Source organism: Pomacea canaliculata, linkage group LG9, assembly GCF_003073045.1.
Source record: "Pomacea canaliculata isolate SZHN2017 linkage group LG9, ASM307304v1, whole genome shotgun sequence".
Lineage (NCBI taxonomy): Eukaryota > Metazoa > Mollusca > Gastropoda > Architaenioglossa > Ampullariidae > Pomacea > Pomacea canaliculata.
This window is the reverse complement of record NC_037598.1, coordinates 7902553-7929769: the sequence shown is the minus strand read 5'-3', so window position 1 is coordinate 7929769 and position 27217 is coordinate 7902553. Positions and strand designations below refer to the sequence as shown.

The following is a 27217-nucleotide window of genomic DNA, read 5'->3' as shown; positions in this document are numbered from 1 at the left end:
AAAATCAGCCAAGTTGTTAACAGCAACCACCTTTTCTGTCATTTCCCTTTCATTCAAGATCACTACCATGCACTATTATTTTTCCCATAAAACAATGCCCCTTAGGAGTCAATAAAGCAACTTATTTACCACAGTTGATAATATAAAAAACATTCATTTAAAGCATCAGACTATTCATAACTTTTATTAACAAATATTGTTAAATACTTTTCATCGAATACCAAGCATAAAAAAGAAATGTCATTGAAGAAATTCTTTGGCAATGTGACTATTTTGTTTTGTTTGAAAAGTTCCTTACATGAAATGTTAACATAAACTTACAAATGTGTTTGTATCATTGATGGTAATAGACTGAAAACTGACAGTGACAGTAGTCAATGAAAAAAGTCACCATTTGTGTTGCTAAAGAAAAGTTTCACATCTCACCCTGCATGCTAAGGCTCTTATTGTGTCAGCTTCTGTTATAGGTGTCTTGACCGACAGTAGTTTTAGCAAGACCTAAAGCATAACAACACACAATGCTCAGCACAAATCTGAACACCTATTTATTACTTTTATATTTTTCAATCAACTTGCTTTTTACTGTTTGTGTTTTAAAATAAAAAGGTAATTTATACTGGAAGCAACTTTGTGTCTCTAACACCCTTCAAGCACAAGCACCTCATACTCATGGATACAGATTATAGAGGATACTGTGTTAATATGAGTATTTTTCTTTAATGTTTAAAACTTCTTACATGCAAAACATTTCTTGACAAACTATATGAAACTTCTTCCAAGAACTATTATTTAAATTTGTTCATAGTTGCCAATAGACTGCAACATATTTCAGTGCTCAGATTCTTTGCAAAGACATACCATGATACCATTGTTGGTTCGAACACCATTCCACATACGACCAAGCACATCTTCACCAAGGCGAACATTGACCTTCTTTTTGGATCCTGCACCCATAAAGCGCCCCACACCACCTCCAAGCTGTAAACATTTTTTTAAATAATTTGTTAGTGATATCACATAGAGCAGAAAATGTCTTCATGATAACATCATGTACCAACTGCTATGGCAAGCTCCAAATATACGTCAACTTCACATCTCATCCTACACTTTGACAGCACATCTACAAACTAACAAGTACGTTGCAACACGATAATCCACAAAGGTACTTACTCGTTCAATAGGTCCGCAAACACAGTTAATGAGAACATTAAGGGCAGCCTTTTGAACTTCAGCATCAGCTAAGACCTCACCCTCTGCCAAACCAGTCAAAACACTAAAAAGAAAATTGAGAAACAAGACATTTACTAAAAATCCTCAAATTAAGACATGAGTGAATGGAATGCCTTCCAACAGTTCTAAAAACAAATAAAAATAAATAAAAATTAGGAACTAGCCATATCAAGACAAGAAGTCAAACCTCATGGCTGGTGTTGAGACATTGTCTGGCATATTTATGTTGTTCAACAGGAGCAGCTGTGACTTGGGTGTTACGGTCAGAACTGTGATCACGTCCAAGGCACTTTTGATTGTCTCTGGCCTACACACACATAAACAGTATACCATAAAAGTAAAGACAAAATACATAAAAACCCCATAGTAATTACCCTGCATCTGAGTATGTGTGGGTTTGTTGTGAAAGACATGCCATGTAAGAATGGACAAATACATAAAACATGATTTCAATACCATAACAAAGACACACCATATTTAACAATATTTTATTTTTAACAGCTTCAAAAGTACAACTGACTTTCCTTGGTAGTTCGCCCACTCTGGAGCCATGGCCACTAGTTGCACAAGTAGCATCAGACCACCAAGCTTGTGAAAGGTGGCCTCTGGTTGCCATAGCAACCTCACAGGTAACAGTTCCATCAAGAGTTCAATGTTCTCAGCAATAATTGGAGGCGTCAGCTTTTGTGGCTGCATAAAAGACGGAAAATAAAATTTTGAAAGTAAATTATCTCTCTTCAAGACATACTAGATGACATGACCATAGGAGATAAAGGGTTACACTAGCTCTTAAACCACTGAAAGTTGTTGTCTCCCTGACAGTGAACTAGCACATGCCTACTAATCTTGTGAGCAACTGCCCTTTAACAGCTATAGAGGCATACACAAGCCCAATACAGCAATTTTTTTCAATGAACACTCCACCCAAACAGCGAGGTCGCAAGGGTCTCAACGTCGTCTCATCTAGCATGTCTCAAAGAAGGAGAAATTACTGTCAAAATTATATTTCTTCTTTGACTGTACTAGATGACACGACAATAGAAGAATAGAAATGAGGAAGAGGGAAGTAGAAATCCATCTATGAAAATAAGAACATGGCCTGTTGTGCCTTAGGAGCAGTGTGTAAGAGAAAGTCTATCAAATAAAACTTACCCAAAGTAGAATTAGAATGTTAGCTTATTGTGGACATCATGTCTGACAAGGTGACGTCACGACAGCAGGAATGGCTAGTCATAATTGGTTGCATGTTAAGGGCACACATATGAAATAATCTGGATGACTAAAGTTTAAAATTTCACAGTGCAAACCGACATCCCATAGGCCCAGCTGTTGAAAAGCAGACAACAGCATTGCTTTATAGCCTTTAATGGTGATGGGAGCTAGTTTTCTTTCGTGAAAGAATAAGATGCATGAAATCTTACAGGGTCGGATGTTGGGAAAGTTGCCAGCTGGAGAAAACTTGTCACTTGTGCTGATAAACAACTTACAATGTAGGGCCAGCAAGCAGTTGCCATTCTGTCCACTGCTTCAGTAGAGAAACTCTGGCAACAGCCGCTCTGACAATACCCAGGTGTGCAGCTCAGCTTCTCTGGTGCTGGGTGAAAACGTGGAAGCCTGGGTTGCATAAGCAGCCCAGAAAGGTGAGGCAAAGCATTGTCTACCAGATCTGACATTCAATAATTCCCATCTCATCGAAGATACAAGAAGCACCATGTCCTGAAGCTTGGTCAGAATGTGAGGCAGAAGGATCAACAGAGGGAAGGCATAAGCCAACTTTCCACCCTAGGAAATGGAGAGGAAATCAACTGTAATGCCTGAGGATCTGGCACAGGATGTGAAGGTTCATCTTCATTGGTGCTAGAGGAAAAAGCAAAAGCCTTGGTTGCTTGAGCAAGCAACGAAGGGGAGGAAGAACCTGAGGCACTTCAAGCCCCAGGTCTACCAGATCTGTCATCCAAACTGTCTACCATCTAACAGCAGCTATAATGGTTAAAAAGCTAGTGTAACCCTTTCTCTCTTATGGTCATGTCATCTGGTACAGTCAAAGAAGAATAAGCAGCAGTGTAAATACTTCAAACAAAGGATAAAACTCACACCACTAGAAACTAGCAGAGCCTGCAGTGTCCTGCATGCCATTCATAAGGCAGAAAAGAGAAAAACAGTAAGGAGAGCCAAATCTCTTGCTATATCACTCTTTACATTGTCAATGATTTCTTCACAAAAAATAATGTTGAGACAACTTTCTTGCTGTGTCATTCTTTAGTCTGTCAGAGACTTAACGTTATGAAAAGCTGAAGCAGTCTTTAAATACAAAATGGCCTCAACAGTATCCAGTTTACCTTATATGCAGGAGTTTCCTGCAAAGGGGAGCTTCCATCATTACGAGTATGTGAACGCCGCACCTCATCAGCTTTAATGGCTAAATGGGCTTCAAAATACTTCTTGAGAGCTCCACATACATGGCGTGCTGCCTGCCTCATGGCAAACACAGTGTCTTCACTCAGTAATGCAGCATCGCTGGACTCCTCCACATTAAGAATTTCCAAGGTGCTGATCTGGAATGAAAAAGGAAAGGTGTAATATCAGACTACAATAACCAAGAAAGAAATGCCTCCGCTCCATAACATTTGGTGCTAGAAATCACAAAGGCATCAACACCTCAGTGAATACATTTTTAGTTGTCTGTATATCAATGTTTTTATATGTTACCTAATTTTATGTAGAAAATAGGGAAAATTGTACCAGTACAAAACTCTGCAAAGAACACATGTAACTGCTTTTAAAAAACCAACCTCACTTAACAGCCATATGCAAATAAAATTACTCCTGGAAAATGTGCAACTCAGCAGAATCATCTGTAAACACACACACACTTTATGCCAGGTAAAATGTTGTTAGCACTGAATTTCACTGGTTTCTCACCACATTAAACAGTCGACGGAGACCATCACGCTGATCAAACAGGTCCAACATGACTCGAAATGGAAAGACTTGGCTGAAGAACATGCAGGCGTGGCAGCGACTTGAGTCGTGAGAACACTCCATCAGCCACAAGACGTACCTGGCAATGCATTGTACCATTGCTTATGCAAAGCCTAAACTCACTTTGTCAAATGTCAAACAATGTTAGAAATTTGTGCAAGCAAACGCATCAATACTGGCTTCAATTAATTATAAAATATTTCCAAGAGTGCCCTTCACACTTTATATTTGAAATTATATGCATTAAAGAAAATCCCAAGACCAAAGGAAAAAAAATTATTTTACCTTTTTTAGTAAAATTTAAATCAAACTGTTAAACAAATTTTTTCAAAATTATTTAATTGTATGATTGATTTCATAAGTTATTTTATGAATGGGGTGCTCTTCTACTAATTCTGACACCAAAATTTTTCTACGGTGCATACTAAGTATATTAAAATATATTTTACGAATCTACTTTTGGCTTGCCATAAGAGACTGTTGGGAATACTCACCCTACAAGGTCTGAAAGAATGTGTTCAGGTAGAAGACACACCTAAAACCAAATAATTTAGACCATTTGTACATGCAGTCTGGATAAAACGAAACATAACCCCCTCTACTAAATTCAATAAAAGTTTTATAACTGATGCATATATGAAATCTGTATGCTAATAAGCATGCAGCTACATCATATCTGATGTCAGTCTTTCCCTGACCTTTTTATCTGTTTGATGTTTAAGTTCATGCCCTTCTCAAATGGACAAAGATGGCCAAATGTTGGATCAAGTTTACCAAAATTTTTGGTCATGTGAAACATTTGATGGCATTTTTCAAGAACATTTAGTGACGGTTTGATCAGTTTGCTGTTTGAAAGTATGCCTGGAATTTTGTATGTTGATTCTGGTATCTTACTGATAGCTCCTATTTTGTCTGCTGATATTTATTCTTCTGTCTTGGGTATAGTTGCATTGTTAAGCTCATGATGTGTTGTTTTTTCAATAGTGTTGTCCTTTTTTAAAGTGATTATCTACAGATTGTTAGAGCTGAGAGTAAACTTGGTCCTTAAATCATGCACTTTATAAAATTATTATTAACGTTTGCTATAAATATTCACATACCATGCAGGCAGTCATCTTTTTGTGCACTTAGGAACTCTTCCTGTCACACACATGCATGTGGACCTCCCCCAACTTCAAAGCTTATTAACTCACCCTCTCCATGGCATCTTCAAAGTAGGACAGGTAGTACAGGCAGAGAGCCACACCCGTGGCAGCAATGGAGGGACGATAAACCTGAAGCAGCCGCTGCAGCCCCCCATGTGACAGGAATTCAATGGCAAACTTCTTGTGGCACAGCAGTGTTGCCAAATACTGAAGTCAAAACAGCGATAACGTCAGAACCTCACTCCTGACTTACAATGAAGGTAACCACCAATGCCAATGCAACAAAAGTGTTTAAACAGACAAAGATGGTGACTCCTCAAATTTTATACTGCACCAGACCTGAGACTGCTTCTACTTTAGCAGTTTCTGATTAACCAATATGTTGGGCTTATGTTAAAAATAATTTTAGCAAGGCTTTTTTTTATGGTAACATATTTTAAAATGCATGCAACACCTCTATGACTCATCTAAGGCAAAACAAATGTTGAACCTTGAGAGCTTCAAAAGCCAAGCGGACGTCTGAGTTGTCCCTCAAGTTTATGTAGTAGAAGATTAGGTCCATGGAATGGTGCTCAAAGACACAGCTCAGGAGCTATTAGAGAAATGAACAAACATTACCAAATAAAATTGATATAAACGATTGTTTGGCATTTTTCAAACTGCATTTTGAACAGAAAATGTAACAAGAACATATCTGATATGGGATTTTTCTATATTACCTATTTTTATTACCAGAATTTCTGTTTTTTGCCTCAAAATTTTCCTTTTAAGAAAATTGAATACTGAAATGAGAAACAAAGCCCCACAGAAAAGGTTAAAGAAATGCCATCAAAAGGGTCTAGAACAAGGAAGAAAAAAAGAAAGGAGAAACTTAAGGATCCACTTCTGCAGTTCACAACGATACATTACCACACTTCTCTGATCATGTTACCACAGAGCAGTCTTGACATTTCAACACAGCACTAATCTCAACATACTGAAAAACAACTCTTGAACTCAACATCTACCAACCTCCTGGTAATCTCCCATGGGAATGAGATACTGAAGGATGAGCCGCTGTTTCATGGTGGTGGGAAGGGGTGGCTTCAGCGAGTACGAGCCAATCACAAGCGGCTCCATCTCAGCCCAGCTGCTGTTGCTGCATTCTGTATCCATGAAAAATCAAGCATAAAATCATAAGATTAGATACCACAATCCCTGTTCAAGTCAGTCATATTTTGCTTTACAAAGTATACCTCCTAGGCAGGACAGTCTGCCCAGATGACCATCAATTTAACAGAGGGAGTTTATCTGAAGTAGTTGATAGACTTTCCCTTATTCTTGCAAATATCCATGTTTGGCTTTACTGCCTAGACAAAAAAATCCATAAATCAAGTAAAAAAAAAACCACCCCACAAAATAAAAAAAATAAAGACTGAAATACTTTCCTGAAAATTTCTCATAAAAGCTGTGAGTTAATGAGAAAGACTGCTAAAAGTGTACTCTATACAATAAGTGCACGAATATATAACTGCAATATGTAATATATAGGTGTAGGTGTGTGAAAAAGCATGTATGCATCTGTAGACAAGCAAAAGTACGCAATCATACTCATGTGTCGTGTGTCTGTGAAGGGTTCATGAGGTGTAGACATCTGTTCTCACCTCCAAAACTCTCAACTCTGGTCCGAGATTGCTTGGCAGCACTATGGTACTCTGCTGCAAGACCAGGGGATAAAGATCTCTTCAGGGTCGATCGATATGAGGTATCTTCTGATGACAGTGTTTTTGGAGACATAGATGAAGGTGTCATGGCAGGGTTTGGCAAAACCGGTGGAATCAATGAAACTAAAGGTGATGATAGTGCAGACTTCACTATCAGTGTATCTGAAAATGACAGTAATAAGACATGAGCATACATACAATCTTTTCTTAAAAAAGAATTATTTTAGACTACAGGAAAAGGCTCCATGTTCTGGTGGTTAGTGCATTTGACCAAAACAGGTCCCTACATCAACACCTGGGCATGTGACTAGTAAACTTTCTTGTTTGTCTCATTCCTGGATTTACATTGACTTTGCTATCTCCTGCTGCCTTATGCTTTTTTGCTGCTGCAATTACCTTTGTTTTCCATTGTTCCATGTCATTTCCAGCTGTAGATCACTAACAGTCTCCTAAGCCTATTGTCCAAGAATTTTCCCATGATGAATTACATGTACTCCATTTCTCTTTTCTCATTTTCTTAACTTTTTTCCTTGATCTAAGTACTACACACTCTTTACATTTGCGCATCTAGAAGCCTTAGTTCTCATCGCTACATTTTCTGCTATATGTGTAGATTTTGGATCCATGTGTGTGCGGGATGTCAAATGCACTCTTGATAAGAAGAATATTCATTTTGCTTTTTACTCCTTGGATTTTTAACCACTTGTCAAAGATACTACTTCAGCTCCAGAATTTAGTAGCTTTTGTTATTGTATTTTGCTGTTTTTGTTAATTGCTTTAAGACTGCCTTTATGGTGGAGAAAGATGCTAGAAAAATCACATTATCATCAAACTCCATTGACCCCTTCAGCATAATTTATCACCTTAGATTAAATTTATTCGTAAAAGATAAAAGGAATGGGTTGGCTTTTGTCTTCCACATGTCATACCATACACATGGTGAACTATTTACAGTTCACCACCCACACAGCCACAAGGCTACGGGATCGTTTAACTTTAAAATGCAAAAGATACATTAGCTTTTTTTACTTTAAAGTAAACAAAATAAATAATAACCTAAAATTAATATTTTGACTGACTTCACTACAATACTGAAATCCCTCTTACACTGCTTATGGTAAAATCTGATGTGGTTCAATCTACTACCTGTGGTAAAATATCACTACACAAGTACTTAATCAGCAATTTTTATAACTGTAAATAATATAATGTAGTTATATAATGGTCTTTTTTAGTCCTGATTGGTAGCAGCATCAAATAAATCAACCTAAATGGTAGTCCACCTTTCCACTCTAAAACATAAAACTTCACAAAAAGAACTTTTTCTAAACATAAGACATAAAGTTCACCTGCTGTGTCATTTTTGGTAGGTGTTTTCCCATCTGTTACGGCTTCTGAGGTACCACATTTAATTTCAGACTTGCCAATGTCCATGGATTCATCTATAATCTCCACTGCTGGTTCACCCATTTCTTTCTCACTGGCATTCCCATTTGTGATAGCTGCAAAGTGTCTTACACTGCTGTCTGGCAAAATCTTCTTCTGCAACTTTTCTTCTTTCTCCTGAAGAGATCTTAACTCATGCAAGCGCTGCAGCATCAGTGGAACCTAATCAACCATAGATGAGTCAGAACAAAAGTGAGTCATTGTAGAGTCAAAAATTTGAATTCATTCTACCCCTCTACAATTCAATATGCATGGTCAATGTGTCCGAGTTTTAGAGTCTAAACACCATGTACACATTCCGTGGCTTTGTGACATGAGGCGATTGGATAAACAATAAAAGTCCTGCTAAGAAATGCACTAAGAAAATATAATATTATCTGATGGAATGGTTCCATTTGTAAGATTGGATTTTGTTCTTTTTTGGAGGGTTGGGAGGAAGGGCAAACAAATGATAGCATGAATAAAGGCTATTAGTACAGAGAAATTTAAGTATGCATATCAATATCAGCAGTGCATAGAGAGTAAACTCTGTGTGTGTGTGTGTGCATGCATGCATGCAAATGCCTATATCTAAAAAGACATGCTAAAGTACAAAATTAAGCACTTTTGGTACAATAAAGAGTAGGCTGGAATGCAGACTGACCAATCGAGTATTTTGTTCCTTGAAGTTAGCAGCAACATCCTGGATCTCCATTGCACCTCCTAATAGTCCTGTGGCATAGGATCTTAACGGGTCCTCCGCTATCTCTGCCCAGCTGATCAGGCGAGCTACCAATCCCTCCTGTGCAAGGGACACTATTATATTCAATTCAGCCAAAATCATCCTAGCCATGAAAGATAAATGATTATGAGGTCTCATTCTCTGCTAAAATGTATTGATTCACATTATTGGCTTGCAAATAATAATAATATTAATAATAATTAGCACATTTATATAGCTTGTTTCTCTACTATAGAGCAGACTTAATGTGCTGTACACAAATAAAAAAAATGACAATGTAATAGAGTAAAAAGAACATACACATCATATGTGCATCATTTGCAGTCGAGAAAAATAATAATAAAGTACACAGAATACACAGAAAAATGCAGTCAGTCAGCAGGGACCTGTCAGTTGGGGGAGCACATGGATGGACAGGGCAGATGACAGGCCTCTCCACTCTTGCCCATTATGGGAGATGTAGAGCAGGTCATTCATGTACAGGATGACCTGTCCAGTGTTTGACATTCATAAACCACTTCTCTCTTTGGCCATCACAGTGTCGACTACTCTCCAAGGTGCCTTGGAGAACAGTCTTTGACAAGGTGCCATGCCAGTTTACTTGGCCAAAGACCACTTTATGTTGCCTGACTGTTGAAAGTAGAGGTTCCTGGTGTCTTATGAGTGCAGCAATTGTGTTTTGTACAAAGTCATTGGTTCTGTTTTTTGTATGAGATCTGAAGCAGCCTCCTCAGGCACTTGTTCCCAAATGCCTGGATTCTCCTTTTCATTTCGGTGAGCAGAGTCCACGTGTCACATTCGAAGAGAAGAATTGGCCAGAGATTTGTACAGCTTGGATGAATGTAAAATAACATGCAAACGCTAGATTTATAGAATGGCAAATGGGATGAAGAAACATCCAAAGTAATTGCTCCCAGCTTGGTCTATTCAGTTGAAAAACTGAAACTGAGGCCTCGAGGCCACAAATCCCCTAATCCACAGCACAGTTCCAGTCACTGGATGTACCAAATAAATATGTCTTTATTATTTTTCCGGAGTCCCTGCAAAACTTGTTCAGGTCATTGCAATGCTGTACAGCGATTTCAAATCCCAGGTTGTCTGTGACATGGAGCTCACAGACCCCTTCAACGTCAGTACCGGGGTGAAGCAGGGCTGCATTCTGTCGCCGTTCCTCTTCATCCTGGCCATGGACTGGATCATGAAGACTTCCACCGACAGTGAGAGGAGAGGGATCAGATGGACCATGACTATGACAGCAACAACAGCGCTGGAAGACTTAGACTTTGCTGATGACATTGCCCTGCTGTCACACCGCCACCAAGACATGCAGGAAAAAACAAAGGCCTTCTCAGAAACAGCTGGAAACCTTGGCTTGAAGGTCAGCACAAAGAAAACGAAAAGTATGAGAGTGAGCGCCAGAGTCCAAGACAGCATCAAACTAAATGGAGAAGAGATTGAGGAAGCTGACAGTTTCTCCTATCTTGGGTCCAAAATGTCAAACACCGGGGATGCGGAGGTGGAGATTCGAGCCCGACTGGCGAAAGCCAGCCAGGCCTTCGCCTCACTCAGGAGCACATGGAAGGCAAAAAACATCAGCCAGAAGATCAAGCTGAGAATCTTCAAGTCAAATGTGATCAGCACCCTCCTTTATGGATCAGAATCTTGGAAGATGACCAAAACCATCAGTAACAAGCTTGACGTCTTCCAAAACAGATGCCTCAGGCGCATACTTAACATCTTTTGGCCAAACACCATCACCAACGAAGAACTCCACCGAAGAACTGAAACCGAGTCCATCACCACGCAGGTTCAACGAAGGCGTTGGCGATGGATTGGACATGTGCTCCGCCAGCAGACAGCAGACCTCTTCAGAGTCGCCCTACGATGGACTCCAGACGGCCGAAGAAAACGAGGCCGCCCAAAGGAAACTTGGAGAAGAACAGTGGAAAGGGAGATGAAGGGAAAGGGCTGGACATGGGGTCACCTAGAGCGGGTTTCAGCCGATCGACATCGGTGGCGGACTCTGGTTGAGGCCTTATGTGCAACCTGATGCACGAAGAGGAATAGATAGATAGATATTATTTTTCCTGTTCACAGAGTAGCTTACAAAAATGCTTCTTGAAGAACGGTAATATCCAATAAGCTCACAAGCCAGGGAAGCAGTGCAAATCCACCAATATAATATTTACAAAATACTTTGCAGTGTTATCATCCAAAGTCACAAATCCAGAGGTTATTTATATATTGTGATCTGATGCTTTTTGAATTATTGAAGACCACTAGCAGCTTCCGCAGAAAAGAATAATATCACAGATTACTAGTGTTTTTGGGGGGGTTTTGTTTTGTTTTCTGGATCAACAAATCACCAATAGTTGCAACTGGTAAATGGAGGGCTGTTGCATCTGTTCACAGATTTTGTATTGCAGATCTACAAATTCATTAGGAATCTGTGATAAAAGCAGATCAATTTAGAAAGTCTAGATAAAAAGTAGGTTGCTGTATAACCTTTATACCTTGGAAAAATTATGTACTATGTACCAGATAGCTTACATATAATACAGGGCTAAAAAGTCATGTTTGCAGGAAAGCTAGAATGACAACAAGAAGCAAGAGCTCAAGCCACCTCTAAAAACAATCTTAGCTATTAAGCTTACCGTTTCCTGAAATACAACAGACGTCTCTAGACCTGGTAATACATCCAGAAGAAGACGACAGGAAGCCATATGTAGAGGTGACTGCTCAGATTCCCGCCCACTCATGACGTATTCACCAACCAACTAAACAGAAAGCAAGAATGTGTGATGAAGGGATGGAAGTGCATGGGAGGTGGTGGGGGGAGGAGGATGGGCAGTAACCTACACAACTGAAATGATGCATGATGATCTCTTAACACGACTATTTTCATGTCACAAAACAAGCATTTTCATGCAGACAAATAAATTCATGCTATCCAAAATGACATGCACTGAATGAAAATGGTTATTTAAATTACTAGTTTAAGGTAGCTAATACAGAAAGCTGAAACACATAATAAGTATTTATTAACTACTGCTTCTTGATATTACCTAACAATCTTAATGCCTACTGGCAAAGCGTAATACTGTTCAGAATACAAACCTTATTCATAAACTCCTCATTTCGAAACATAGTCTTCATTAGCTGACCAAGAACACAGGTAGGATTGGCTCTCCCTAAACAGAGTGAATGTTTTTGACATTACTATACAAAATAATAGAATTAGCACTTTGTATCCCATAGAACAGAATGCGGGAATCTGATGAGGTGCGAAGGTTTTGGGCAGGAGTGTGGACAGACAAGACTTTAGTAAAAAATAGAGTTGAGGGCTTGTAGTCTATTCTAGCTTTAACTGGTAGCCAATGAAGAGAGCGTAGAAGTGGTATAACATAATCAGATTTGAGAGTCCAGAAAATGAGTTCTGGGGGGGGGGGGGTTGGTGTTTTACGCCGTGCCAGCAACTGAGGCTATATTACAGCAAGCAGCCAGCCCTGTAACCAGATGCCACGTGCAGAGAAAGAACAGCGTGCCCGAGACGAGAAATGAACTCTGGGCAGCCAACCTTCACTGTATTGGTGACAGGCGCTAACCGTTGAAAATGAGTTCTGGACTTTCTGAAGCTTATCAATGAGGTACCATGGACAGCCAGCAAGAAGAGAGTTGCAGTAGTCTAGTTTAGATAAAAACTCCGCATGGAAACCCCCCCCAGGTAACTTGCCGGTCCCAAGTTCGGATGAAGGAGGAGGGTTGGGCGTGAGGCTAGCAACCCCACCCTGTAAAAAAAAAAAAAAAAGTTGTACAGAAACCGTAAATGCATGAAAAGCACAAGAGCCTGGATGGGAAGATCCCTCCTCGGAAGGGCCTATGACACATGCTGGCGAAAGCCCTCGGAAGTCAGCTTGCCGACCCATCTCCTCACAGCCAAGACAAAAACGGGATAGGGAACTAGAACATCAGAACCCTATATGAGAGAGGAAAATCAGCTCAGGTAGCATGGGAAATGAAGAACTATGACAAGCTTGTCGGCCTGTGTCAGACAAGGTGGAATGGCATTGGCCAAACCAGACTTTCATCAGGGGAGACTATCATCTACTCTGGACATGAAGACTCTGACCACACACAAGGAGTAGCAGTACTGATGACACCAGAGGCTGCAAGAGCACTAATAGCATGGGAATCAGCTTCCCCACGACTCATGTCAGCAAGGTTCAACTCCAAAAGAAGAAAAATCGCCATCATGCAGTGATATGCACCTACCAACGTAGCGAAAGAAGAGGAAAAGGAAGACTTATACAATTCCCTACAAGCACTGGTTAATCATACTCCAAAACAAGGCCTAAAGATCATAATGGGCGACCTTGAGGGAATACCTAGGGAGCTGCACATGTGCAAACCAACTCGTAATACATGCGCGGGTTTTCCCCAACAATTGGAAGAGGACTATTTAACGTCTTTTCACATCACTCTTGACAAAAAGCTGAAATACGCTGCATTTTGTGTGTATGGTATATAAAGTATTATGCTCTATTAAAATCCATTTGATACGTTACCGTGATTTTCAGGTTTTTTTTGGCAAATAGTATTTGAGAAGGCATCAAAATCAGTGTTGATGACAGTGACAAGCATCTTAAACTGACTGAAAAGAACCAAGTGTTTGTAAGAAACGCTCGTGAGTATAGCAGTACGAAGTCCTTAAACTGTAGATAAAATAACAACACTGGTACTGCATACCTTTGTTTATTTGTACTGTTACAATTCAGCTGAAATAGGTTACACATTTATATTTTTGTCATTGTCAGCAATAGAAGGGAAGAGAGATGAAGATAATTTACTGCCATGTAAAAAAACCGAGAAAGGCAAACTGGACAAATATACTAACTAGCCTGATGCATGTTGACTCGACTAATGCATTGCAGAACATTTATTAGAAGCAGCATAAAAATATACTGCTCCTTCTTACATAAAACATTTGTGTACAGGTACTTCCTAATTTTTATTATTTGTGCAGATATGCCTTCAAAGACTGTCACTAATGACAGCGTAACTTGTGTCAAAACTAAGCAACTGTCACTGGATGGTTTATATTTTATATTTTTTTCAGTTTCTTGTGAGTCAGTTAATAATCAGGTAAACCGTTCTTTGGGAGACGCCTCCTAGCTCAGCACACACACACACAGACCACAGACACACCACACACACACATTTTAAAATGCACCCGTTGCATCAAAAACGAAGGGCAAGACACACTTGTAATGTCGATTTGACATTGTACCCCTGATTAGCAACTATTAAGTCTTCTCGTATATCATCGACGATCTCCAGGATGTCATTACATCGAAATCTTACTTGTTAATTAGATAGAGTGCTAAATCATCCCATGAATCAATGGGATTAGTTTGATCGTGAAATAATGTTTCTGCGAAAATTTCTTTCCGCTTCATGCAGCATCAAGTATGCAGCAGCCATCTTTAGTGAGCCCCACGCAAGTTAGAGGCGGGGAAGGCCTCTACACTTAAAGGTGGAATCACCCACTAGTGCAGCCGCAACGCGACACATGACTCGACCTTGGCTGCACATACAGGCTGGGGGAACCTCTCATGGGCCCTAGGTGCCCAAGCGGTGTGATGTAATTTCGGCCACAGAACCTTGGGGTATACCTAACCCAATAGAGACTGGTGAAGACACGCAGCCATCCACTATAACTGAGTCCTATCTGAGAGATATGACTGAAACTAGTCAAGTGGGGAAGCTGAGATGTCACAGAAAGTACTGAATCTATGAGTGAGAGTAGGTGATTTATAGTATCAAAGGCAGCAGACAGACTAATATGGTGAAAAATCAAATTTTCATAGTTAAGATAGGATAAAAGTTGCTTGAGAACTACTTTCTCGAGGATCTGGGTCTCAAAACCCTTTATAAATAGGTAGCAGTTATTGGGGGATGGATAGATCAATAAATGGAAATAATTTATAATTATGTAAAATATTTCAGTTAACTGTCTTTACCTTCCTCAGACTGCCTTATCATCATCAATTTATTACAAGAATACAATTTTTTTTCTTTCATTCCCTCACCTGGATGTCTGTCATCCATTGGATCTGGATCTGATTTATAATATTCCTCAGTCTCCTTTTCCAGAATATCTGCCAAGCTGCACAAGTATCAAAATTGTCAAACAAAATACAGAATTTACTCGTGGATATTAAAAACATCATTTAAGTCTAGAGATCACAGGGTAAGCTTTAAGTTTAATACTGTGTTCTATCGGTGATTCCCTAAACGTTGCAGTGACTATACAGCACAGTTCTAAGTACGAGTCATTCCTGATGTTTATCGTCACTGCAAAAGCCTTATCTTTATTGGAAACAGGACATAAGACTGTAAACTAAATAGTCAGTAATAATCTCTCTCTCATTGTATATGTCCTGATCGCTGATTCCTACAATTTTATTTTAAAACCTAATCAGGAGTTAACGTATATCAAAATAAACACACAGAGCACGTGCTCAGCAAAAGCAGACGACAAATCTGATACCAACCTGTTAAGCGTTAGGACGACGTCAGTGCCTATTTGATTCCGCCCCCATTCTTCTAAAAGCGAGTTAAACCTGAGCTGATTGTCTGTTGTTGCCATGGTTGTCGAACTATAAACCTTATGTTTTAATCACCGGAGAATAATCCAAACTTAAACGCCAAGTTTGCACTTCTGAAACAGATTGGCTCCAACGTGAAAGTAGTCAGCGTGAAGCCATCCAAATAAACTGTAGTCAAATAAAGAAAAGCAAATTTTCATCAAATCTCCTTAGAAGTGTCACAGCTGCATTCTATGCTAGATCTGAGGTTTATAAGTCGCACATCACCTCAGCTCACACTTCTACTATGTGAAACGCCGCCGCCATATTCAAAAACCCCATACTTATCCGTTACACCTACCTTCCATGGTTTCGCATTAAGCATTTTGTTTTTTTCGTAGAACAATCAGATTGACATAGAATTGTTTTAAATTTATTAACAACAACACAGGAAATATATGGGAATTAACCTGAAAATTAAGCTGCTCATTGTAAAATCAAAATATTGTTTGGTAATGTCCCCTTGACGGAAGCGTTTGCGTTTGTTTTATCCTGGTAGCTAGCTTTGTATGTAAGAGGCTGAATTTAGCACCCGCGCACAGCGTTCGTGTACGTGGAAGATTAAATTGTTTTTGGCATGCTAACCCTTGTCGATTAACATGCGTTTGCTTTCCACCCAAGCTTTCAAACACAGCAGTGTATGTCTGCAAGAAACAAACCCGCAACGATGAAAATACCTTTCACGTTTGTTTTTAATAATAAATATCTTGAACAATTTAATTCAATGCTATTTCAAGTACCTTCCAATGGCACAACTCTCAGGGTAAGATCATTAGACTATCAGCACCTTCCAACGAAAAGGCAAAGGTCGTTCTGAATCTTTATTATGTCATTGGGGAGTGTGGTAATAATGATGATGTGTACAATGTGTATGCGCTATAAGCCTATATAGAATAACTTATTATTATGATGAGACTTCTGACCAAAATTCAAACTCCCAATGCTAAATCACTCACGTTTTCAGATCCCACTTAGCAAATTTTCCTTATTTTTGTCATTTGGAGCTACAGTGATTTATGCATGCTTGTATATGATCGTAAACGATGATAAGCAGGATATATTTTCCACTTTTGTAAAAGCAATTCCATACAAACTTAACCCACACCCAAACATTCAAATATTTTTAATAATCATGATGATGTACAAATTATTAGTATTGACAAAATTAAGCTGGACCTTCACTAAGAAGCTAAAATTCCTCTTTTTGCAAGCCAATGGATTTGACAAGTGAGGTCCTAATTAGCCCTCACTGGTTTAGTACTTAACCCCATGAATTCTCTGATTTTTCACTGACATGTATTACAAAGCTGTTGACTTAAAAGTACATCATTTTCATAGACTACAGATTACATATTTTTACAAGTATTGCTATCGCTTTATGACCTGTACATAGGTCTGTGCTTTATAGTTTGAGACAAAAAAAAAAAAAAAAAAAGATCGTAACAGTATTAAAGTAACCATTGTATCTGGTGTGCCTAGGGTGATGTCACTTTGTCTGATGTGCTATGGGCATTCACTATGCTCACACACTTATCCCTCTTGTAAAATAACCCTGGCACACAGAATTGTGTGCATTTTCTGTCAAAATCTCATGTGCCTCGCATTGTCTAAGTGCTGGTCAGCTTAGAAAATACACAAGCATGAAAGTATTGAGCAAGACAATTTTGAAGTTCCTGAGTCTTGTGCTTTCCACACAATACTTACCTAGGACCATAAGACAGAAGCGTGTAAAAATAAAATGTCGCAATCAGATAGCCTGACTACTAAAGGAGTACCCATCATGATTCAATGACATCTGACCCTCTGCCAAGACATAGGGCGCGAGACTGAGGATCAAGAATCAACATCTTGAGGTGGAGCCATGGGCTGTCCAAAGGTACTGGTGCTACTTGGTGAGGAACATGTGAGATACTGGGCTGTGACTATACAGACAGAAGCACCCTGTGACAACAGGCTCGCATCACAGAAGAGACATGAAACTGCCACCCAAGGAGTAGCTACATACTTCTATAGCACAGGCAAATTCTGCAGCTGGGGCAGACTCAACAAACACATACCTGTAGCTTCGTCAGAGCTTCAACTCTATGAGGAACTCACAGAAGAGAAAGCTCTGAGTTGTATGTAAAGAGTGTTTAAGCATGGACTTATACCACTTTATACACATCTGAGGCTTCAACCTTTTGTTGTGTCCATTCCTGAATGATTTACTTTTCACAAAATTGGTCTTAGACATCAGACATTTTTATTCATTTGCCACTTGAGGGGTATGGAGAAATTGAATTATATGCAATTAGCAGTTCACCCATACAATGTTCTCATATAAAGCTTGAATAAATGAATATAGAGCTTGGATAAAAGTAAATGTATGACAGTGTTTTGTAAGAAAGGAAAAGTTGATACTCAGAATGGCAAAGATGTCAGTAATTGTTTTTGTACTGCATCAATAGGACCAGACAGTACTTATCAAAGCTATCAGAAATAATCTGCATAAATTGGATATGATTTTTTGGTGCATGCATTTTTTTGTGGAACAGAAGATATTTCACTGCATTTGCTCTGCATAACATTTTTAATTTGAACCATTAGTAACATAGCAGGTGAAATAAAAGATGTTTTGATGCAAAATGTATTAAACCAGACATAGTCTCAAACCCTTCTAAAGCTCATTCCTTGTTACTCCTTGAGCAGTATAGGGCTGCAACAACACCTTACCAGCAGATCCAGTTTAGGACAGCACCCTCAGTTGGGCCTATGTGGTTCTGACATCCTTTGCCTCACTCTATTGTTTTTTTTCAAGTCTGCTTTGGCCTCCAAACTCTCCTCTTTCTCCTGAGGGTTCCAGTCAAGTGCCTGCCTGGCAATGGTGGCAGCTGGTTTATGAAGGGTGTGTCCTATCCAGCCCCATTTGTGCTTTTGATGTCTTGGCTAGTGGCATTCTGGTTGTTTTTTTTCCGCAGGCTGCTGTTGCAGATCTTTTCAGCCCATCTTATTCCCAGAACATGGCGAAGGCATCGGTTGGTAAAGGTCTGTAGCTTGTTGTTCATGGTGTTTGTCACTCTCCAGGTTTCAGAACCATACAGTAGGACTTTTCACATTGGTGTTGAAGATGCGGGTCTTACTGTTTAAGGGTAATGTTCGGGAGTTCCCAGATCCAGATGGGGGATAGGTTGTTGAAAGCATGCCTGGCATAGTTGATGCTGCTTTTGATGTCATTGTCCGCTCCACCGTCCTTGTTGACAATGCTTCCCAGATAGGTGAAGTGGTCTGTTTCTAGGATGTTCTCTTCTTGAAGTTGAATTGGGAGTTCCTGCTTGTTGATTTTCATCACTTTAATCTTCTTTCTGTCAACCTTTAAGCCTGTCTTCTCCACTTCCTCTTAGATAATTCAGTTTGGTTTGTGCAAGCTGCTGCCTATGAGATAGGAGACTAATGTCATCTGAAAACTCCAGGTCCTCTAGCAGTTTGGTGAAGGTCCACTGGATACCGGTGTTGTCTTGGGTCATCCTGTGCATAATCCATTCTATGACCATCAGGAAGGTTGTTGGTGATAATATACAACCCTATCTTACATCGGTCTTCATCATGAAAGGTTTAGTGATTTGCCATTTGGCAGGAAGAGTCCTCATACAACCCCTTGATAATGTTTATAAGCTTAGGCGCAATACCATAATGGATCACCAGCCTCCAGACGATGTCCCTGTCTACACCGTCAAAGGCCTTCCCAAAGTCCACAAAAGGTATATAAAGGGAGGACTGCCATCAACAGACTGCTCAATGATGATATCAAAGGTGGCAATGTGGTCAGTGCATGATCTATCCTGGCAAAAACCCTACTTGTTCTGGTGTCAGTCTCTTGTTGGGTGGCTTCTCCAGTTTCTGACCCTTCTATAGTCTTGTAAAACTTAAGACTGGACTAAGGGTATCAATCTGCATAATGTTTGAAACACACAAACACAAAATTGTCACAATGCTAATTTATAAGAATGTAAATTTTAACTTGCATATGAGGATTCAACAGAACAATGGCTGTTTATAAAGTAACAAGTAAGCCTTTCCTAATCCAACAAAAACTGATTTTTAAAGACTTAGCAGTAGACAGCTTATGCTTTCATTTTATGTTTCATTTGCATCAGGAAATGAGATTGAAATTTATTTTAGAGACTTTTGCTGTATACTGTACTGTTGGCATATAGATGCAGTGAAATTCACTGATACTGTATAATTGAGCTTAATCAGCACAGGTATCTATCTTTTTGCTCCTTTGCACCTTATGCATTCTGATATGTCTGAAACGGCAATCATATGAAGTACATTTGTCTCGCTTGGTTTACAGTGAATAATATTCATGACTTGAAAATTTTTTAAAACTTCAACTTAAAGGCCTATCTGTGGCATTGTGAGTTCTTCGCATATAATAATATTCCTCAGATTACATGAAGATCAGAACTAAATGCATCAAGTTGCCCTGAAACTTAAGGCAGTGCCCAAGAACAAAACCAGACTGAAGGCAATAACTCCAAAATGTTCGATATGATTCAATATCCCTTTTCCCAATCCACGACATATTTTAATGGTTTCTTTGCCTCGTACAGACGGAAGTTGCTGATAAATGCATCAGCTACCTGAAATAGTATAAATCAAACCATATTTTACTAATAAGTCTTGATTTTTATTCTTTTGAGAATGTTTACATTTTAGTCTAATCCAGGGATGCCCAACCTACGGCCCGCGGACCATATCCGGCCTGCGACGCGGTGCCATCCGGCCCGCGAAACTTCTGCCCACAGTGCAGGAAATCGGCATGTTAGTAATAAAAAAAATATTATTAAAAAAACGAAAAAAAAAAAAAAAAAAAAACCGAAAAAAGGGAAGAAGAAGTATTTATCCCCACGTAGGGGCGTTTCCCAATCTTTTTTTCAATTGACGAACATTTCGATTCAGCGCTCCGACTTGGTGTCTCTACGATGAGGCTGGACATTCAGAAGTTGGTTTCGGGAAAACAACTTCAAATATCCCACTAATTAATACATAATTAATGGTAAGTACAACTTGTTTCTAATAAAAAATGGTATCTGCTCTATTTTTTTTTTCTTTTTTGTATTTTTGCGGTGAAGTGGCCCGCAACACGGCTGTCCGAAATGGATATGGCCCGCGACACGGCTGTCCGAAATGGATATGGCCCGCAGGCCGAAAAAGGTTGGGCATCACTGGTTTAATCTTTTAGGTAGTGTCAGCACATTTTTATTTAAAATATTTCTATATATTAGAACAAAACAAAATATTACCTTGGTACTAAAAGGTCCTGAAACATGTGGGGTAATTAGTACACCATCAAGTGACCAAAGAACGCTGTTGGAAGGCAATGGCTCTTTAACAAACACATCTAGCACTGCACCACCTAACCAGCCCTCACTGTCCAAGCAAGAAGAATAGTACCAGCATTTTAGAAAAATTCAATGAGTGAACAAGAAATAACTACATAATTTAAAATCTGAGCCTGCTGTCAAAAAGAAAAAGTGGTCGTGTGCTTTGAGTTTTGTTGCATTACTCAAAAATTGAATGAAGCATTATTTTTTGGTTCAACTAAAACCTTAATATTTCAGAAAATGTTGTCTATATAACACCACTTCTCAGCATAAGGCATGAACAGCTTAAACAAACAATATTAATATACATTAGGTGTATTATAAATGCCAGTCACCTTTATTGTATATTAATATTATCAATAATATAAAAATTTTAATGTGTTGTAGCTTTAAATACATTCTCTCAAGAAATGCATTAATACAATTATTTGTATGAAATTTAGTTCACTGAAAATTGTTTTTGCATTCATACTTTACACTAAAACTGTGAAAAACTTGTCAACCTTATTGCATGGACTAGACTTTCTTCACTGATAATGGTTCCCCTACCAATGTTTATCAGCACGCTTTTCTGCAAAATAAAATAAACATAGGGACTAAATATTTTGAGGCAAACAAATACATCAAATGTTCTACATTAATTACATTTTGTACTATTTGGGAACGTGGTGGTGAAGCCCACATGAAAAGGTGGGATTCTGATGGTAAGAAGTTGCAGATGGGCAGGTCAGCCCATATGCTGTGGTCAGGAAGTCATTCCATGGTGTGCTTATTCATTTGTACATGGCAGCTCATGTGAGTGCCACTTGCAAAACCCACCAGGGCCCTTTGATGGACTTCATCCTGTAAGGCCCATTTTTAAGCTTACTTAAAACCCAGATAGGGTTCACATGTTTTTGATGCTGGGCACTGCATGAGGTCACAAATGCTACTTTTGAGAACAGGTAAAGTTTCTATACCTGAGTGTATGTGCACAGAGGCACATGTGAATACACACAGCCCTAAATGAAGAAGAATGCATTTATTGTTCAAACATTTGCCTTCCTTTGTAAGTTGCAAGTATAGAGATGTAAAAACCAGTTTCTTGATACAAAATATGATGTTATTAAAGTTACTATTAATAATGTTCTTTTATAAATGATTACTTCATTAAATAAAACTCATCAATCTGGATTTTTTAGAAGCTGCTCATCAGTTACTAGCAATTTTAGAAGCCAAACCAGGAAAAGCAATTAAGTTGAAAGTTTCATACAAACCTTCATTTGACACTCCTTGAGAACATCACCAGACAAAAGATTATGGGTTTCAGCGGTATCAGGAAGTATGTTACAGATGTAATCTGAGTTACTTAATAATTCTTTCAAGTCCTCATAAGTCCTGTGATGAAGGCAAAACAATAATGCATATAAATGCTTATAATTAATTAGTTTATAGCTTATTTACTCTGATATACATCGCTTATGTGGTAGGTATTAAGTGTTTAGTAAAAATCAAACTCGATTGCCAGGAAACTCCCCAGGTTACCTGCCAGTCCCAAGCCCGTATGAAGGAGGAGGGTTGGGCATGGGGCTAGCATTGTAAAAAGACCTTAATTGCTACAGAAACCACAAATACAACACAAGCACAACAAGAGCCTGGACAGGAAGATCCCTCTTCGGAAGGGCCTATGAAAAATTTTTGCGAAAGCCCTCAGCAGCTGACCCATCTTCTCACAGCCAAGGCAAAACCAGGATAGGGACCTCGAACATCAGAACCCTATACGAGGAAAATGAGCTCAGGTAGCAAAGGAAATGAAGAACTATGACTTGGACTGTGTGAGACAAGGTGGAATGGCAGCGGCCAAACCGGACTTTTCTTTTTTTTTTAAATGCGGCCCTATGCTCCACTGGGGGAGTCATTAGGAACAAGAGAAGAGAGAAGAATCAGCGAAGTAATTTAATGAGGACACTGAGAATAATGAAGCATAACTAAGTACTTGAAAAAATATAAAAAGAAAATTAATGCCAAAGGTTTCATTACTGCATGTGCTGTTATCATGAAATATTTTGGCTTCCAGCTAGATTTAAACCTTCCACCAATTAAGAAAAGGCACTGTACATTTGGTTAGTTATATGATTTGGGGTAAACAAACTAAAAGATTTTATCTTGAAATAAATACATGCTAAGCTTTATATGATGTAATACTACAAAAGTCAAAGAGCTTGTATTGTATTTCTGTCTTTGATAAATAATATTTACCTTAAGTAATCAACATAAGGCGCTGACATTTTTTTGGTGCGAGACAAGGCCCAAACTGTCATACCCATCTCTTTACACATTCGTGCCACTGCAAATATGGCCAAGTTTCATACATAAAATACAAAATTTATACAAAAAGTACTTATTAAATAAAAATCTATCATTTTAATAAAGGAGTTTTAAGACAGTTTGATGTATCATGTATGACAGTTTATAAACCTTAATTTCAAACAACTATTATTTTTGTGAGTTGTATGTTATCAGACTGGTAGCTGCCAGTCCCAGTATCAAGCAAATAACAAGATTTTAATCATTAAAAAAAAACATTTTATTCTGCACCTTCTGATCCAATTGACCCTAAGCCAAGGATCCCAATAGTCAATGAAGTTAAAGGCCGGATGTTGGAGAATTCTGCCCTGTAATGCAAAATGCAAAATAAAAAAAATTACACAATAAGACTAAAAATGTTGACATATCAACAATGATTATGTCAATCTACAAACAACTGTAGCATGCTTCTTAAGTACATCACTTTCAAAAGCAACTTGTAAAAACTGGCATAATGAAGGTGCTTTGATGAACCAGAATAATGCTGTCTTTAGGAAAGTGAATGTATTATATGTTGGGTAATGAATGAGAAGTGGATAGTCATGTAATTTGAGCATTGGTGACCGAACCAGGAGATGGCCAGTTTGATACCTGTCTGGTGCAGTGAACTTTCTCCAGTTAAAAACAAGAATTCATCTAATTCCCAAGTTATGTTCGACTGCCTTACTGGCTCAGAGAAAACTGGAGTCTCTAACCTCCCCAACGGCCTGAAAAGGTCAGGGGCGACTTTTACTTTTATCCTTTTTAACCTAATTTTTTCAAGGTAGGGAGATGACATAGATCAAGCCACCTATTTCAATTCTGCTAGTTAGGTTTTAGTCTTTAGTTCTGGACTTTAGACAGTGCTTCAACTTAAAAAAGAACCTTCTAAGTTACATAAAACCATATTCTAAATTCAAAAACATAGAAACACTTTTGGTCTGCTGATTGAACGAAATGAACTGAAGTTTTTAAGTTTTGAACTTTAAATTAGTGTAGAAAATCTATGATTCCTCCATTGCATACATCAATTTATTGCATTTTGTACAAAACAAGGATTCTAAGAACTCTTTTTTTCAGTGTCATCTCAAGCTAGGCTAGTTCCTCCAACTGTCACATACGGATGATTATCCACGTGGCATCCCAAGCCCAAGAGATCCACTACAGATCCGAAGAACAAATTCTCGGGAAGCACAAATAATAGAAAGAACTGCCCAATTGATCAAGGACTTATAATTTCAATAAAATACTCATGATAGTCAAACATTTGACTGAAACAAAAAAAGATGCCAGATACCTCCTTTTCAGTGACTATAACCCTTTCATAAAGCCAAATATAAGATTTTTTTATCACTTACCTGGACCATTCTTTCTGCTTCTGTTTAAGAAGCAATTCTTGGAAGTGATGCTCTCTTGATATGATGTGTCCTAGAACATATTCACCCATCAGCTGACCAAAGCCTTCTCCTGTGCGGGTCAAGCAACATCCAAGCTCTAGCTTAACGAAGAACAATGAAATAAAAATGTTCATTGAAAGCAAAAAGCAAAAAGTCTGGAAAATATTAACACACTTGTTGTAATTATAAAATGTTTTTCCAATCAGATTTGACAGCTTTATATATAATACTCATGTTGGTAAGATGAAACTTTATACTGATTGCTATCCACAATGGTGGTTTTAATGAAAGAATCTGCAGATGCACACAGATTGTCCAAAACGAAGATATATAAAAGTAGATATTATAATTTATGCTCTACCTTATTGGAGTGTATAACATTTCTTAAACTGTCTATACCTGAAATGAAAAATATATGTCAAAAAGATAGTTAAGAAACATTTCTCACCTCTTTTTTTTTTCTCAAAGTATAATAATAAATACGTACAACACTGACAACTGCTAACTGTAAGACTTAAAAAAATTGTAATAAGGAAGTGTGCAAGAAATGTTGAGCAGGCTAAAAAGTAGTCAACATATTCACCTTTGAAATTAGCATTAATGAAACAAACATTCACCAGAAGCTGGATTTAAAAGTTATGTTCTTGACGATGTAATTCTTTAGAATTTGATATACTGTGAAATATTACCTGCCCATGTGACCTGAACCCATTTGAATTTGTGTGGTATTTTCAGACTCAAACATTCCACAAAAAACGGCGGATCACACAGAAGAATCTCCGCATTTTCAATATACTCAATCATTTCTTTTGTAATCCCTGCTGCAAAACAACAACTATATATTATGACCAACATTAACTGATTAACTGCTGCATCAAAGAAAGATATATATATATGAGAGAATCGTTCTTATAACTTATGCTATAGTGAAATATATGATGATTTCATCAGATGTAAAACTTCAATTTGTTTACTGTTTGGGTACCTCGACATCCTTGCAAAACTATGGAATAGGCTATACTTCTCTAAATTACAAATACTAAAAAGGTGGGTATACTTGTGTTAAAACAATTTCATAAAAGTGCAAATATTTCACCTGTAGCGTCATACTGAAGATTCAACACGTTTATGTGTGGCAGAGTGACTTTCACCCGTTTTTCCAAGTTCGCACCATCACCAGATGCAATAAGGACACGAATATTATTTGCCATGTTTGTTCCTATCGCACGTGATTTATTCCCCTTTATGTAAAGGCGAAGCTGCTCCAATTCAGGACCACGGACCTACATTCTATATTCCCTGCATGAATGTAGGTCCCTGATTATAGGGCGCGTTTGTCACGGTCTTGCAGAATAAGCATTTTAACATGTGGGCCAACGTTATTTATATAAATAGAATTCACTCGCACAACGTTTAGCTATTATTTCGCCCCACGCAGAAGTCAATTCGTTTCCAGCTAGGTCCATTTTGTCCCAAGAACGAGAAGTCAAATATCGTCCCAAGCCTAAAAGACGAATCGATCACCGACGAAACATATTGTAGCTATTTACGTCAAATATTACCAAAAGTCGGTATGGCCATACTTTTAAAAAAGATAAATGGTGAAGATGTTAGAATATTTAGAAAACTCTGATTTATGTTAATTTGGATTCATTCTACAGTTCGATCTCTCACAAATACACACATGCCATGGTCGAGTACGCCGAGCCAGCAACAATAAGGCTGTTAGCCCTAGCCCTGTAAACAGATGCCAAATGCAGACAAAACAGCGTGCCCGAGACGAGATCTGAACCCAGAGCAGCCAACCCTCACGTGTATTGGTGACGGGTGCTCGATCACAGTTGCGCCCCCTGGACCGTGTGAGCTCAAGAAGGACGAGTACATCAAAATTCACTTTGTGTAGGATTGATAGACAAATGGATGTGTATCGATAACATTCTATACTTTAAATTTTTCTTTTCATCTCTGTCCTTTATACTCTGCAATCTGCTACACATCCTGTTATCAGCTATGTTTAAGTGTGCCAGCATGCATGCATAATTGGATAAAGCAAAGCATGCATATAGTAGAGCCTTATTTAAAATGGAGATTTGTGCTATATCATCTATTATTATTAACTATATATATCTCAATGTGAATACATATCATTATTAAGTTTATGTATCTCATTACTGGGACACACACATAGCAAACAGAGTTAATGATCCAGCCCCAAGCTGTGGAATGACCTACTAGATTATCCACTTACTATATTA

At 38.5% G+C, this 27217-nt stretch overlaps 2 protein-coding genes across 5 annotated transcripts in view; both read right to left on the bottom strand.

The window, feature by feature from the left end:
- LOC112571521 (DDB1- and CUL4-associated factor 1-like) overlaps positions 1 to 16407 on the bottom strand; it is a 29464-nt gene extending 13057 nt beyond the window's left edge. For both annotated transcript variants that reach the window (XM_025250546.1, XM_025250547.1), the window contains exons 1-18: positions 15782 to 16407; positions 15317 to 15393; positions 12345 to 12418; positions 11882 to 12004; positions 9150 to 9287; positions 8410 to 8668; positions 7001 to 7222; positions 6369 to 6502; positions 5848 to 5949; positions 5406 to 5564; positions 4707 to 4747; positions 4153 to 4291; positions 3570 to 3785; positions 1751 to 1920; positions 1418 to 1537; positions 1171 to 1273; positions 859 to 978; positions 427 to 498 (exon numbers count right to left, since the gene is read on the bottom strand). In XM_025250546.1, the coding sequence (XP_025106331.1) occupies positions 427 to 498; positions 859 to 978; positions 1171 to 1273; positions 1418 to 1537; positions 1751 to 1920; positions 3570 to 3785; positions 4153 to 4291; positions 4707 to 4747; positions 5406 to 5564; positions 5848 to 5949; positions 6369 to 6502; positions 7001 to 7222; positions 8410 to 8668; positions 9150 to 9287; positions 11882 to 12004; positions 12345 to 12418; positions 15317 to 15393; positions 15782 to 15876 (2364 nt within the window). In that variant the 5' untranslated portion in view covers positions 15877 to 16407. The remainder of the gene's footprint in view (positions 1 to 426; positions 499 to 858; positions 979 to 1170; positions 1274 to 1417; positions 1538 to 1750; positions 1921 to 3569; positions 3786 to 4152; positions 4292 to 4706; positions 4748 to 5405; positions 5565 to 5847; positions 5950 to 6368; positions 6503 to 7000; positions 7223 to 8409; positions 8669 to 9149; positions 9288 to 11881; positions 12005 to 12344; positions 12419 to 15316; positions 15394 to 15781) is intronic.
- Positions 16408 to 18099: 1692 nt separating this feature from the next.
- On the bottom strand, positions 18100 to 27094 carry LOC112571532 (glyoxylate/hydroxypyruvate reductase A-like). 3 transcript variants are annotated; one of them, XM_025250568.1, is made up of 10 exons: positions 26059 to 27089; positions 25652 to 25780; positions 25324 to 25361; positions 24924 to 25063; positions 23818 to 23894; positions 23479 to 23566; positions 22497 to 22617; positions 21744 to 21811; positions 21160 to 21286; positions 18100 to 20496 (listed from the first exon to the last, which is right to left on the bottom strand). In XM_025250568.1, the coding sequence occupies exons 1-10, from the start codon at positions 26171 to 26173 to the stop codon at positions 20410 to 20412; spliced, it is 990 nt and encodes a 329-aa protein (XP_025106353.1). In that variant the 5' UTR covers positions 26174 to 27089; the 3' UTR covers positions 18100 to 20409. The 3 variants fall into 3 exon arrangements, with proteins under 3 accessions (XP_025106353.1, XP_025106352.1, XP_025106355.1); XM_025250567.1 differs by having other exon boundaries at positions 25652 to 25783; positions 26059 to 27081; XM_025250570.1 differs by lacking the exon at positions 25324 to 25361 and having other exon boundaries at positions 24924 to 25059; positions 25652 to 25783; positions 26059 to 27094.
- Positions 27095 to 27217: the final 123 nt, after the last annotated feature.